At 38.2% G+C, this 12,478-nt stretch overlaps 1 protein-coding gene across 3 annotated transcripts in view; it reads right to left on the bottom strand.

The window, feature by feature from the left end:
- Window positions 1–12,478, bottom strand: part of sh2d3ca (SH2 domain containing 3Ca) — a 68,931-nt gene that overhangs the window by 9,620 nt on the left and 46,833 nt on the right. For all 3 annotated transcript variants that reach the window (XM_087791302.1, XM_087791303.1, XM_087791304.1), the window contains 2 exons: window positions 7,526–7,654; window positions 2,028–2,177 (listed from right to left, as the gene is read on the bottom strand). In XM_087791302.1, coding sequence (XP_087647428.1) covers window positions 2,028–2,177; window positions 7,526–7,654 — 279 coding nt within the window. The remainder of the gene's footprint in view (window positions 1–2,027; window positions 2,178–7,525; window positions 7,655–12,478) is intronic.

Genomic DNA, 12,478 nt, shown 5'->3' with positions numbered 1-12,478 from the left:
TTATATTTAATCTGTGTGAATATATCGAAACAAAAACTGGAAATTGACTGAATCTTTTAAATACGTATCTATGTAAGTTTAGACTATTTTTGGTTTCTTTTTTTCTGGCGTACTCTAGCGCCCCCCAGGGGAGGAATGCCTCACGCCCCAAAAACAGATGTTATCGATACCTGGATATATACAATTTTATTGATCACGGTTGGTTTAAGGATTAAATAGTTTTTATTTTCATTCAATAAAAACGTAGCAATTTTTTTTTTTCAGAACAGGATGCTAATCCAGGGCTCGAGAGGCACCATTGGTTAATTCAAATCTACATTTATTTTACCAATAACCATAACTTACTTACTTATTGACCTAATGTGCCAGAAATATGTAACAATTTGTAACACTGCTATCAATGTTGTTGTAGTTTATTGGGGTCTCCAAGTTTCCTCGCTCGACAGTCCAGCTTACTTTTAAAAGTATTGATGGCTGCCGGTAAAATGTAAGGTCACGGTGAAGATTTATTTTTGTTGTGTAGAACAAGGCCACTGCAGCACGATGATGTCAACAGAGAACAAACATAATGCTGTTACAGACTGTTCTTTTGATAAATACTGTGGGAAAGGTGTTTTGTTTTTTGGAAATTTGATATTTTTTTCTGAAGTAACATTAGCCTGTGGCACATCAAGATGTTTGTTTCAGGCATGTTTACTCACAAAATAAAACTATAAACAAGTGAAAAAAACATGATTATAATTTATGTCTACTGTGTTAATTCGAAGGTTGGTTTGAGAATAAAGTTCTGACATCGAACCTGTCTGCGGTATCAAAAAGTTTATGGATCCCTGCACCATTTAATAATGTGTAGCAATCATCTCTCCCGGTCAGCAGGTGGCGGTAGACGCCACTAAACTGTGGTTATCGTGTGAAATTATCAACATTTCCTGAAAATTCCTCTGAAATCTGTCTTTGCGAGACACGCAGTCGTTTAAGCCAAGAAGGAAACTCTTGTTTATCACGTCAGCATGTTCCACGTATCTAAACCTGCTCGGTGGAGCGAGCAGAGATGTGAGATACGAGAGGAAGGAAGGGTGGAGATGTGTGATGGTCAACCAACATTTTCAAAGGTCCATCACGCGTTAACACGAGGCCGTTAAACCGCTTCAACGTGGTGTTGCATGTCGTCATGTGTCACGACATCCAGGATCATTTAGAGTCATTATTAGCTTCCTGACACGATAAGTGGCTCCAGGAACTTTGCCAGCAGTCCTTGAAATTGCTAACAAAGCAATAATGGAAACCCCGGAACAATCAGTTTCTGGTACGTGACGTGTACGGAGGGTCAGCAGGTTTCAAACTTAATCAAGAAGGGAGTGAGTTAAAGTATTTATTGGAGGATATGTTGATGGTTTGAGGAGAAATGAATGCATCAATAAAGTGGATACATTACAAGATGGGTTTTTTTAATGGTGAAGGATAGCTACTGATGCAAACATTGTTTTAATAAATCTAGTTTTCAACGACAACAGGGATGGAAAAATGTGGCCACACACAATATATACTGTGACTGTTCTTATGGGACGTCAAGCCATAGACATGAAGATCAAAGAAAGAATAAAATAAGTAAAAATAATTCTAATACTAATTATAGAAGCATTAAGTAAAAGCCACTGTAATTGCCTAAATTTGTCTTAAAATGATAAAAACACTATTATATAGTTTCATTTAATAAACATCATATTTAAAAAGTACTGTGGTTTTGTAAATATTAGCATTTCTTCTACTTTATTTTGTTTAATAAACAACAGATGAAACACCCACTAAAAGACAAAAAGGAACCATCAATATTGAGAATTTAACTACTTATAGGAGTAATAAAAAGTAAGTTTATATGAGTCAAAAACAGTTGAGGGCTGTATAAATACGACCAAAATAATATTTGAACCTGCCATCTGAGATTCCACCACTAGGTGTCCCCACAGCACACATAGTGCAACCTGCGAGATGGAAAAAATGAAAGGTGTTCGTTGATGACTTGATACCTTGGTTTCTGTGGACTTGACGAGAACTTTGCTGATCTTGAAATGCACGACCTCATTGTCCCACCGGCACGTGAGAACAAAATCTCCCACACTGGTCAGCGAGTCCCGCACCAGGAAGTCTCCGTTCCTCACAACAAGGGTCTCTGAAACCTGCGGGACAGTGAAAAACCAGGTGAATCTGTGACGTAAACAAGCAGCTATTTACTTAAAAAAAATAAAGAAAGTACGTTACGACTGTTTTGAATCATTTGACTAAGTTTAGAAGTGCACCATGAATGAGGACATCAAGAAAACAAGTTCACATCCAGAGCTGCTAGAAGAGCTCAGAGCCATGGATCACTCTGACGTCAGATGGAGTTTGTGACATTTAACGGGAAGAGAAATAACATTATCGATCTGCTAACAGCGAAGCCAAACACAAGCAGACTTCTAATGGCGCAATGCTTCTTTTTTAATGAACCCGCATTAGATGCTGGCGATGAAAGCTCGAGCACTTCCTTCAGCTCACTGCTGAGTCGTCGTTTCACCACACGCCTGTAGGTGGCAGTATATATTCAGATGTGTATATATGTATCTATATTATGAAATTACACTTTATATGACATTTCTTTTTAGATAAAAACTTTTTGAAAATGCACTATTTTGGCCAATATATCAATGTTTTCTCATGAGTCTTCTGGAATGATCTACCAAGCGCTGGGAGGACAGAGGCCTCCCTGAATGTCTTAAGAAGCTCTTAAGATACAGCTTAAGATCTCCAGGGAGCAACTCCCGTCCTAGCACTTGTTTGTACGTCTTCCTTGACACTTCCTGATCTTCAGCTCTGGATAGTAAATTCTTCTGTTGTGAGTCACTTTGGAGAAAAGTGTCTAAAAGCATAGATATAAATGTAGAAAGTATAACATTGACCTTTAATAATGGCAGACAATAGTTTTATTTTTGGAGAACACTGGCAACGATATCTCAAAATCACTATGAATATTGTTATAATGTGTATAAGATGGATTTATATGTTATGATTTTATTTCAGCTATTATGTTTTTAATTGTATCTAATTTAAGTACTACTCTCCTTAACCTTCAAATCACAGAAGTGTATTTTGTGGTCCTTCTCCATTTTGTTTTTTAATTTAGATTTAATAATATTAAAAACAACTTGGAATTAAAAAAAGTTCCTCCCCGTCTCTCCTCTTATCGTAATATCCAAGTAATATCGTAAGTCAACCGTTTCTCATTCATTACTTATAAACCTATTTTCAAAAAAAGCAAGTGTGGAATGGAAAATGGGAAAAGTAATTGATCGGTGAATAACAAGGTTGTTGACAATCTTAAGTTGAGAAATGCATTCCCTGAACGCACCATATGTGCAGGAGTGTTGTGTCAGCAGAAACATTCAGGATTCAATTCCAAGATGACTCCATGAAAGTAGCAGCAATGAAGTATGTAGAAACTCTGACACATGGAGAAGAAGTCGAGATAGAAGAGTCTGAGTTGAAGACGCTCAGGTGCTCCAGGAAGTCGTGATGGAGGTTTAGATTACAAATGAGTGTATCAGATGCGAGTAGAAAAGTTTGGAGACAAAGTAAGAAGCATCAGGTTTTCAGAGATGGTCGTTGGAAAATGCTGAGGGAAGAAGTTTTCGTCAAAGAGTTGCCATTACATTTTAGATGTTGGGCCACGGATGAGCTCCTCAGATAAAAACTGATGAGAAGGTGTCGTTTGCATAAATTTGCAATGCAATAGATCTTTATTGTCAGTCCACTAGGTCACAGGTTCTAGTCCCTATCCTGCTGTTTAACAATGAACTCCTTATGAGGTAGGACTCAGGGACTGCTTTAGCTGGTAGGATGGATTTTCTTTAAGCAAGCAGAAATTTTAAAGTTTGACCTGAGATGAGGCTGAAATGATCATTGGTCTTTGCACAGAACGTTGTTTTGATTTAAAGCACGGGTATCACATTTGAGGCCAAGCTAGTTGCTGGTACTCTTGAAAAAAGGAAATACTTAGGACAATCGGTAAACACTTATACTTATAATACAAAGTATACTTACAGGGTAAATTTTCTACTCACACTCATGTCAACGATGGGTTAGGATTATTTTCAGACTTAACGGTTCATTTGTAGAGTTATAGACAAAAATGCTTTTTTTCCATTTTAATGTAGCGACTGTAGCTCAGTTGTCTTCGTCTTTATCTTCCAAAAAGATGCTATAAAACATCCATATACCTCCATACTGCTCGTCTGTACAGTACCTCTTGTATTGAAGCCTCGACGAGAAGAATTGTTCCGGAAAAAAAGTCTTTATTTTACACTTTGTAGCATATGTTTAAATAAAGAGCGATATAAACAGGAAGCACTCCAGAGGTGCTCCGGGTATATACCGAGAACGGTTCCAGTGTTGACTGTATGTGGAACTGATATTTACAGAGATGAGTACTTCTTGAGTACTTCTGGTTTAGACCACTTACTATTCTTTAAACGTCTGCCACAAACTGAAAATATAGTTTTGTTTATTTTTCTGGAAAAATTCCATGTTGAGGCATCAATAAAAGATGGATGTTACTGACGAGCAGTATGGAGGTATATGGATGTTATTAAGAGTATTTCTTGACGAAGATCAATATAAGCTCCAGTCGCTTTATTAAAATGAACATACATTTTTGTCTATAACTCTGAAAATAATCCCAACGTTTATTCAACATGAGGGTGAGTAGAAAATGAGGGAAGTTTGAATTTTGGGTGAGCCAACCCTTTAACTTTGAAGCCAATTAAATCTAAATCAAATTAGTATTTTTCTACACAAACAGGGAAATCAAACTCCCAACCTGTGGGCCAGTTTTGGCCTTTAGATTGCGGCTTTGCAAGACACTCCCTCTTGTACATTGTTAATCTCTTATTTCGCATTTTCAGACATTTTTTAAATTATGAACAGCATTTTAATTCATGTTACTAGTAGTTAAGAGCTAATGAAGCTTCATGAAGCACTTGTCAATGTCATGAGAGTCCACTAGATGGCACACTCTTCTCAAGCGATTGCTTCATTGAAACATCAGGACGCCACTTCTGAATTATGACGCATCACTAGATTTCAAGTTACTTTTCTTAAGAGTAAAAAAACGACTCTAATTTTGAGTTAACCTTCTTGCTGGCTACACAAAAATGTGGCCTTTAAACTTTGAATTCATCACATGTGGACCTGAAGAGTCAATGAAACTAGTCACGTTACCTGAAGTCACACTAAGGAAAAACATGTAAACAGTGATCCACAGGAGCAAATACTGGAATCTTTAATTTCATTAGGAAGAAACAAAAGGATGGGATTTAAGGGGAGGTAGAAGAGAGCGAGAGTTTTGGATCTAGTCACTAAGTAGTGTTTTGGTAACTGGAGGGGTTCACCCGTATTTACACTGAAGCAAACCATGAATAAATGAATGTGGATGAAGAGACGCGGCGGTCGCAGATGGCTGATGTAAATCAGGCCTGGTGTGAGCGCGGAGGAGGACGAGGGGGTCCGGAGGATGAGCCGCTCGAACAAGGACCCTCCACATGTGCAGCCGCTTTAGACAGACGTGCGGGTCTGTTGTTGTGCGTCTGCGTCGCCAGCTGTGAGACTCGATCGTGGCGCGTGCAGCTGTGTGTTTGGCAAGATTTCCCTCCTTCTGAGCGCAGAAGCAATTTCTAGCGAGCCGTGACAGATGACCCGACTCATTAATCAGCCTCATTCAGCGACTAAACTGTTGTCATTGTCTGTTTGTGGCACTTTGGACAGTAACAATGAGCAAACTCTCCACACTGACACACTCGAGTCGGCAGATCTAAATACGGATCCGGATCATGTTTGTACCACTTTCGGTTTTGTTTGGTTGATTTGTCCATCGATGCTGAATCCAAATTGAATTTTCTACTTATTTTGTGTCTTTCCATGTTGTCCCAGTACTCCAGGAGCACAGGGGGCTTCAGCCAACCACAACTACATTGAAATAGACCCCGAGCAGATTGTAATGCATAGATTTTACTGTCAAACCTCCGTCTTTTCACGTATATATTTTTCATTTTTTACTGAAACTCCTTTTGTTTTTGTCAGTAACTGCTTTGAAGTACTACATTATTTTCTTTTAAATAAGTGTATCAGTCAAGAGACAGTAATACCATGAAAATGATAACACAAAGTTGTGCTACCAATTGTGATTAGCTGTGTGTATTCGCAAGAATCTGGCGATACCATACATATCACGGTATATTGTGATACTGTAGGATCAAGGATATACTTGAAGTATTGTTTGAGAAGTTGGCTCTGGTATTGCAGAATTTACCGATTACATGATGTGACTGCTGTCATTCATTTTGAAAACCAAATTTTATTGTATCCTCTCATCCTCAGTCATTTAGCTGAGGGGGAGGTAAAGATTGCTGCCATCTAGCGACCAGAAGTTTAAATGCAACACAAAAATGAACAAATTCTGTGACTGTTTGCATGTTGATTGTAAATTTTTAAAAAAAATCTAATTATTTTATACACACTTTATTGTAAGATATGATATAAATACAATTTTATATCCCAACCCAAATAAAATCAACACAGTGCTGTTGAATATTTATGTACATACTGTATATATATATATATTAATTCGATATGTATGCGTATCAATATAAACACCACTAACTGTGATGCTAACGACTATTTATAAAACTTTTTTGGTGCCATTTTATTCTGTCACAGTCACTACTGAACGATTTTACTCAGACCCCATCAAACTTCTGAGTTTTGTGAAAAGAAAAATTAAACTCATTGGGAGCATTTATAGTTTAAGTAATAGTAGTAGTAGTAGTAGTAGTAGTAGTAGTAGTAGTATTAGTAGTAGGAAGTTTTTTATTTTTGCTTTGGTCAGTGCCAGTGTTATCGCTTGGTCAAGGTGACCCGATGTTTTCTGTATCCCTTGTGTTGTCTCTGGGTCAAGATGAACGACCTCCACCACTGCATATGTATTTATGGAAGCCAGGGAGGTTGTTCACATTGACCCACAACACAAGGGATACAAAAAACACATTTTAAGGATTATGACTGACACACGTTGAAAAGATTTAATTGGGATTAATACGCATTTCCTTTTGATCAGGGCCCTCAGGGGATCTAGTCCTATCTGAAAAATCATTGAGAAAGAACTGGACAAACCAGCAGTGATGAGGTAGGATTTAGTTGCTCCTATTGACGGTGTCAAGCTAAGAAGCTACAGACAGAGTGAGCATGAAAAAAATAGGTATGATATACGGAGGTACGTTTAATATGGTGCTTTAAGAATAGAAACTTATTGGAAGTACTGGAAGTACTGTCTATATAAATGTTTTTTGACAAACTGGAAACATTTAACTGACACCTGATTTTCTTTGTGGTACCCAGTAGGATGATTTCATTTTCTTCTTGAGACTTCACCATTTACAAAGACTGTACTACGTGAAATTAGACATCTTTGAAAGTCTTGGTGCTTGGTGGTGTTTACCTCTCGGGGTAGGTGTCCATGGTACCAGCCATGACTCCTGATGTCCGCCGGGCTCAGCTTGAGTTCCTCTTCCAGTTCTTTACGAAGCTTCTCGGGCGGAGACTCCAGCAGGTACTTCTCCTTGGAGAACTGACGAGAGAGAGAGAAGAAGAAACGAGGAAGGTGAGTGGAAATGACATCACAGTGTTTTTTTCTCACGTTCACGCGGAGGGTTTTTAAAAATACATGTTTCACGGTTAACTGCACACGTGTGACTGGTGAGAGCTTTGAGGTGCGACTCCATGAGTCAGCACGTCACTCTCCTCCAGACGCTCGCTCACTCTCCTCCCAGAGACGATCCATCGACCCTGACCTGATTACTGAGAGGCAAGAAATCATCATAAGTAAGCTCTCATGGCTCAGAAGTGCCGTGAAGACGCGCGTTGACTTCTGGACACGCTACAAACACAAAGCCAATGATGTTTTTTTTCCTGATTTCTTTCGGTTTTCGCTGTGAGAACGACACCCGAGGGAAATGTGGACTGTAAAATGAATTCACTCCTAATGTTTTTTTCTTGGTTATTTATCCACAAACATTGTAATGTTTGAAGGAGTATAAAAAAAAAGTGCTTGAGGTTTACAATCCAAGATAAAAGTGAATGAAGAAGCAGAATTATACGAGAGCTTCTAGTTCTTGGAGGCAGTAGAAGGTACTCACGGGTCGTACTACGTTAGCTGCATGTGTTTCTACAGTCGCCTCCGCCCCTGACATTGTTTATTACACGGCTTATCTGAAATCCGACACAGAAAAAAAGCCTCTCAAGATTTCCATCACGCTCCTGGAAAGAGCTGCACCGTAGAGACCAGTTATCACTAGAAACACACACAACTCAGCTAGAAAACAAACAGAGAAACTAGTTTCTATGTATTATGCACAACTATTGGATGCTGTTGTAGGACACAGAGAAATTGGGCTGGGTTTTGTCCGCAGGCTGTCTGTGTTTGACCTCAAAGGTTTGCTTAGAAGGTCAACCTACACTGCAGACATACAACCGTTATTGTGAAAACATAAAGCGTATATTAAGCCGTTTAACATTAAAGATCAACTAATGTGTTCAAAGTGTGTCTTGAATAGATGTTGGACTCTATTGTATCATCAGTATGTGTCTGTTTTTTCAAAACTCTCTTTTTATTGAAATATTTACATTAGGAAAATCTTCTTAAGCCCCGCCCACTGAAAACACTTTTTCTGGATATTAAATCTTGTTTACCATAACCACGCCCACTCTGCTGTGATTGGTCAAGCTTAAAGGTTAATTTACAGAAGTCTCCACCTCCAAGTGACTTGTTGTATAAACAAAGTGGGGCGTGATTTCAGCTTGCTGGAGGAGGAGTGAGGCCATTATTACATTATATTGGACTCTGCTCTCGTAACCTCTCATTCGCTGACATTTCAGAAGGGGGAGAAAAGACTTAAAAACATCATCATGATGAGAGACTTACTGCATCTTGGAGAGGAAAACTTTAACATTTGAAACATGAGAGTAAGTGGTGAGAGTTGGGTTTTTACAGTACTTGCCCTTAAAGTATTATCAAACAACAAATCGACTTGTTTTCTTAGTCTTTAAGATGTGCTTCTAGAAAACTAACGACTACTCCAATTGTTTTATTTAATTTGGCGTTAGACAACAAGGTGAATCCTAACCCTGCACATATGGAAGTATATCAGAGCCATCAGAGATGTTAAAACTTTTTTTGTTTTGTTTTTTAAGCATTGGAATCTTTTTTTTTGGATGATTGAATTCAAATATGTGTATATTGAAAGGTTTGTAATAATTAGAAAAATATCAAATGAATGACATTTTTTAAATGAATGATTTTTGTCAAAGTTAGTGTTTATTATTTTATTTGTAATACATCCCAATAATTCATTTTTTAAAATTCATTACTTTAGATTCAATATTTAATATATACCAATATTCTTATTTTAAATGTTAAATGCTACGAGTGAACAATTATTGAATGTATCATAGATAGGTCATTTTTAAATTATTAAAATAATATATTTAAATATAATTAAAATAATGAAATTAAAAAAAAAAAGAAATCAATAAAAAGTAAGATTTCAACATTTGAAGTGTTAAATTCAGCCATTCACACACAATGCAAGGGGAACTTCGACAAATGACTTGAACAATAAAACAATACATACAACATACTATATACGTTTTTATGTTTTAAGAATGAATTGCTTAATAAGCTAAAAAATACTTCCCCAGTCGCGAAACAACTTTTAATGCAACAATTTGTAAGTTTGAGAATATTGTTACAACTGCTACTACTACCACTACCCTAGTGTTGGAAAGGTGTCACTGCAGTTTTTGTAAAATGTCTCGTGTCATTGCGGAACAAGCATGTGTATTTGTTTACAAACAAGATAAAGGTTCGTGCTCCGCGTTTTGTTTGCCTCATAGATTAGCACCTTTTAAACGACGACAATTACAGAATGCGTAAACATTCTAAACATCATCTTAACAAAGTTTAATTGCAATACATAATAAAAAAGCTTGATACAAACATTAAAGTGTGTATGAAACAGGTCAGGAATTCAAAGAGTTGATGGTCTCATGTGGAAAGAATAAAGTCTCACTTCCTCAGATATACATTGAGACACAGCAATATGGTTTCAGAAATGAAGCAAACTGTGACGTCGGTATTATTTGGGATAGAAATTGCGCTTCATTTGCGTGAAGTCAAGCAAGACAAATGGACACTGCGGGGGTTGTAACTGAGACTGAGCAGATGTGAAAGTTTATAAAGAAGAAACGAGGCAGAAAGAGGAGAGACATTCATTTAAAAACAAAAAAAAACCCCTCATGAATCAAAACAAGCTTGCAAAAATCCACACTGGGCTAAACATCCGAACTAAATGATTTGGGCTCTGATGCAGAGAGATGAGACCAAAAACGGTAAACAACATTGTCACCGATTCCTCTTCATAACGTCCTTCACCTTCTGTTCTTTAACTTCCCTCTTGAACATCATCTCTCGCTGACATTCACAGAGTTTCTATGGGTCCCACATGATTGACAGGCCGAGAGATTGTGGAAGACGTGGGATGCGAGAAGAAGAAGAAGGGGAGAAAAAAAAAAAAAGAAGGTTATTGCTGCTGGTGTTTCTGTTGAGGATCACAAGAGACCATGAGATCCAACAGCAATCGATCTTATCTTTACCAGGTCACTGCGAGATGAAATTACTCACTTCCTCTCTTTCTCTCCCCTCCGTCCCCCCCTTCTTCTGTTTTGTCTCTCAAATCCGGAGGGAAAGATGGAAGAAAATCGCCACAGAGCCTCACTCTTCTAAATTAGATTTAGGAAGTGTGTGTGTGTGTGTGTGAAAGGGAGACGAGGCCAATAAAAGAGCCGAGGGGTCAAGTGTGCAGTTATTGCTTTTCCTGGGCCGCGCTCGAGCCCAGGAGAGCCTTCGCCGGCGAAAACGATGCTCAACAATGAACCCGGTGTACACGTGGTCATCCCGGTCCGCGCGAGGGGTTGCGAGGCAAATTGAAATGTCAGCAGGGCTGCGTTTATGATACGGTTCACGGAGTAGGGGGGACATCAGAGACGACATGTTGTCTGACAGATGGATATTGCGCCGACATTAAAGCCTGCAAATATAATAACCACGGACGCCCCTGTTGACGCCGGACAACCTGATCTGGATGGAAAGGGAAACAGGCTGAAGCTACAGCTGCCGAAAGATGCTCCGATTGCTCTGGCGAGAGGTGATGCTACGGAGGAATTAGATGCAGCGGTAAATAAATAAAGTTGCACAAATCGTATTACCGTCGATTTTATTTCATTACAGAGGCTTCGGTTACTATAGCAACCTACCGATGTTCACAGGATGTGGTGCCGACTTCATTTCTCGTTCGTCTTTTGCATACAAATCTATATATTTATATATATATATTTATAAACTATGTTTGGGTGCAGTGATTGGCACGATCACCTCCCAGCAAGAAGGTTGCCGGTTCACTTCCAGGACGGGAGAGAGTCAACTTCCTGTGTGGAGTTTGTATGTTGTCCCTGTGTTGCGGGGGTTTACTCCGGTTTCCTCCCACAGTCCAAAAACATACTGAGGTTTATTGGGAACTTACAGAAATTGTCCGTAGGTATGAGTGTGTGTGTGAATGGTTGGCCGCTTTGTGTGCTGTCCAGGGTGTCCCCCGCCTCTCGCCCATGGAATCTGGTATAGTCACCATCCCCCTCGTGACCTCCATAAGGGATAAAGCGGTAAAGAAAATAAGATAAGTTACTATGTTACTATAATATACTATGTTTGTATTTAGTATATATACACCTGTATAAATATGCATCCATTACCGTATAATTATAAATATCAATTAGATCAATTTATATTATATATATTATGAGGTATTTTTTAAATATATGACTCTTGACTGAAGTCATTTGTTTTGAAACCAAAGTCGATTGTATCCTCTCATCCTCAGTCATCAACTGTGCGGGACGTATATACGGAAGAACCTTGACAACTACAAGAAGGACAATAGAAAGAAGGAATTCATTAAACAAACGAGTATATTTTTAGTGAAAGTGAAATGTTGAGTCTTTTCTTTACTTTAATTTTTTTTAAATAACCTAAACAAAACAAACAAGAACATTTAATATTTATAGGATTCATGACCACAAATTTAAATAATCATAAAGGATTTTAACTGCAACAAGGAAGAGTTCAGACAAGGGTTTTCAAACTTGAAGCCCATGGGCCATTTGCAGCCCGGGACATGATATTCTGCGGCCCGCTATTCTTTTGAGTTTAGGAAGAGCAAGGGACTCCATTTTTGTATATCGTCTTAAGATTAACAAATATAGATAATCATCTCAAATATTGTCATTTATAAATCTTTTACTTAAGAGTTAACCCTTGTTTTATCTCAGGGTCAAGGTGACC

This window comes from Callionymus lyra, chromosome 5 (genome assembly GCF_982586985.1).
Source record: "Callionymus lyra chromosome 5, fCalLyr1.hap1.1, whole genome shotgun sequence".
Lineage (NCBI taxonomy): Eukaryota > Metazoa > Chordata > Actinopteri > Syngnathiformes > Callionymidae > Callionymus > Callionymus lyra.
The sequence above is the reverse complement of the archived record's forward strand: the minus strand, read 5'-3'. Positions and strand labels throughout refer to the sequence as shown.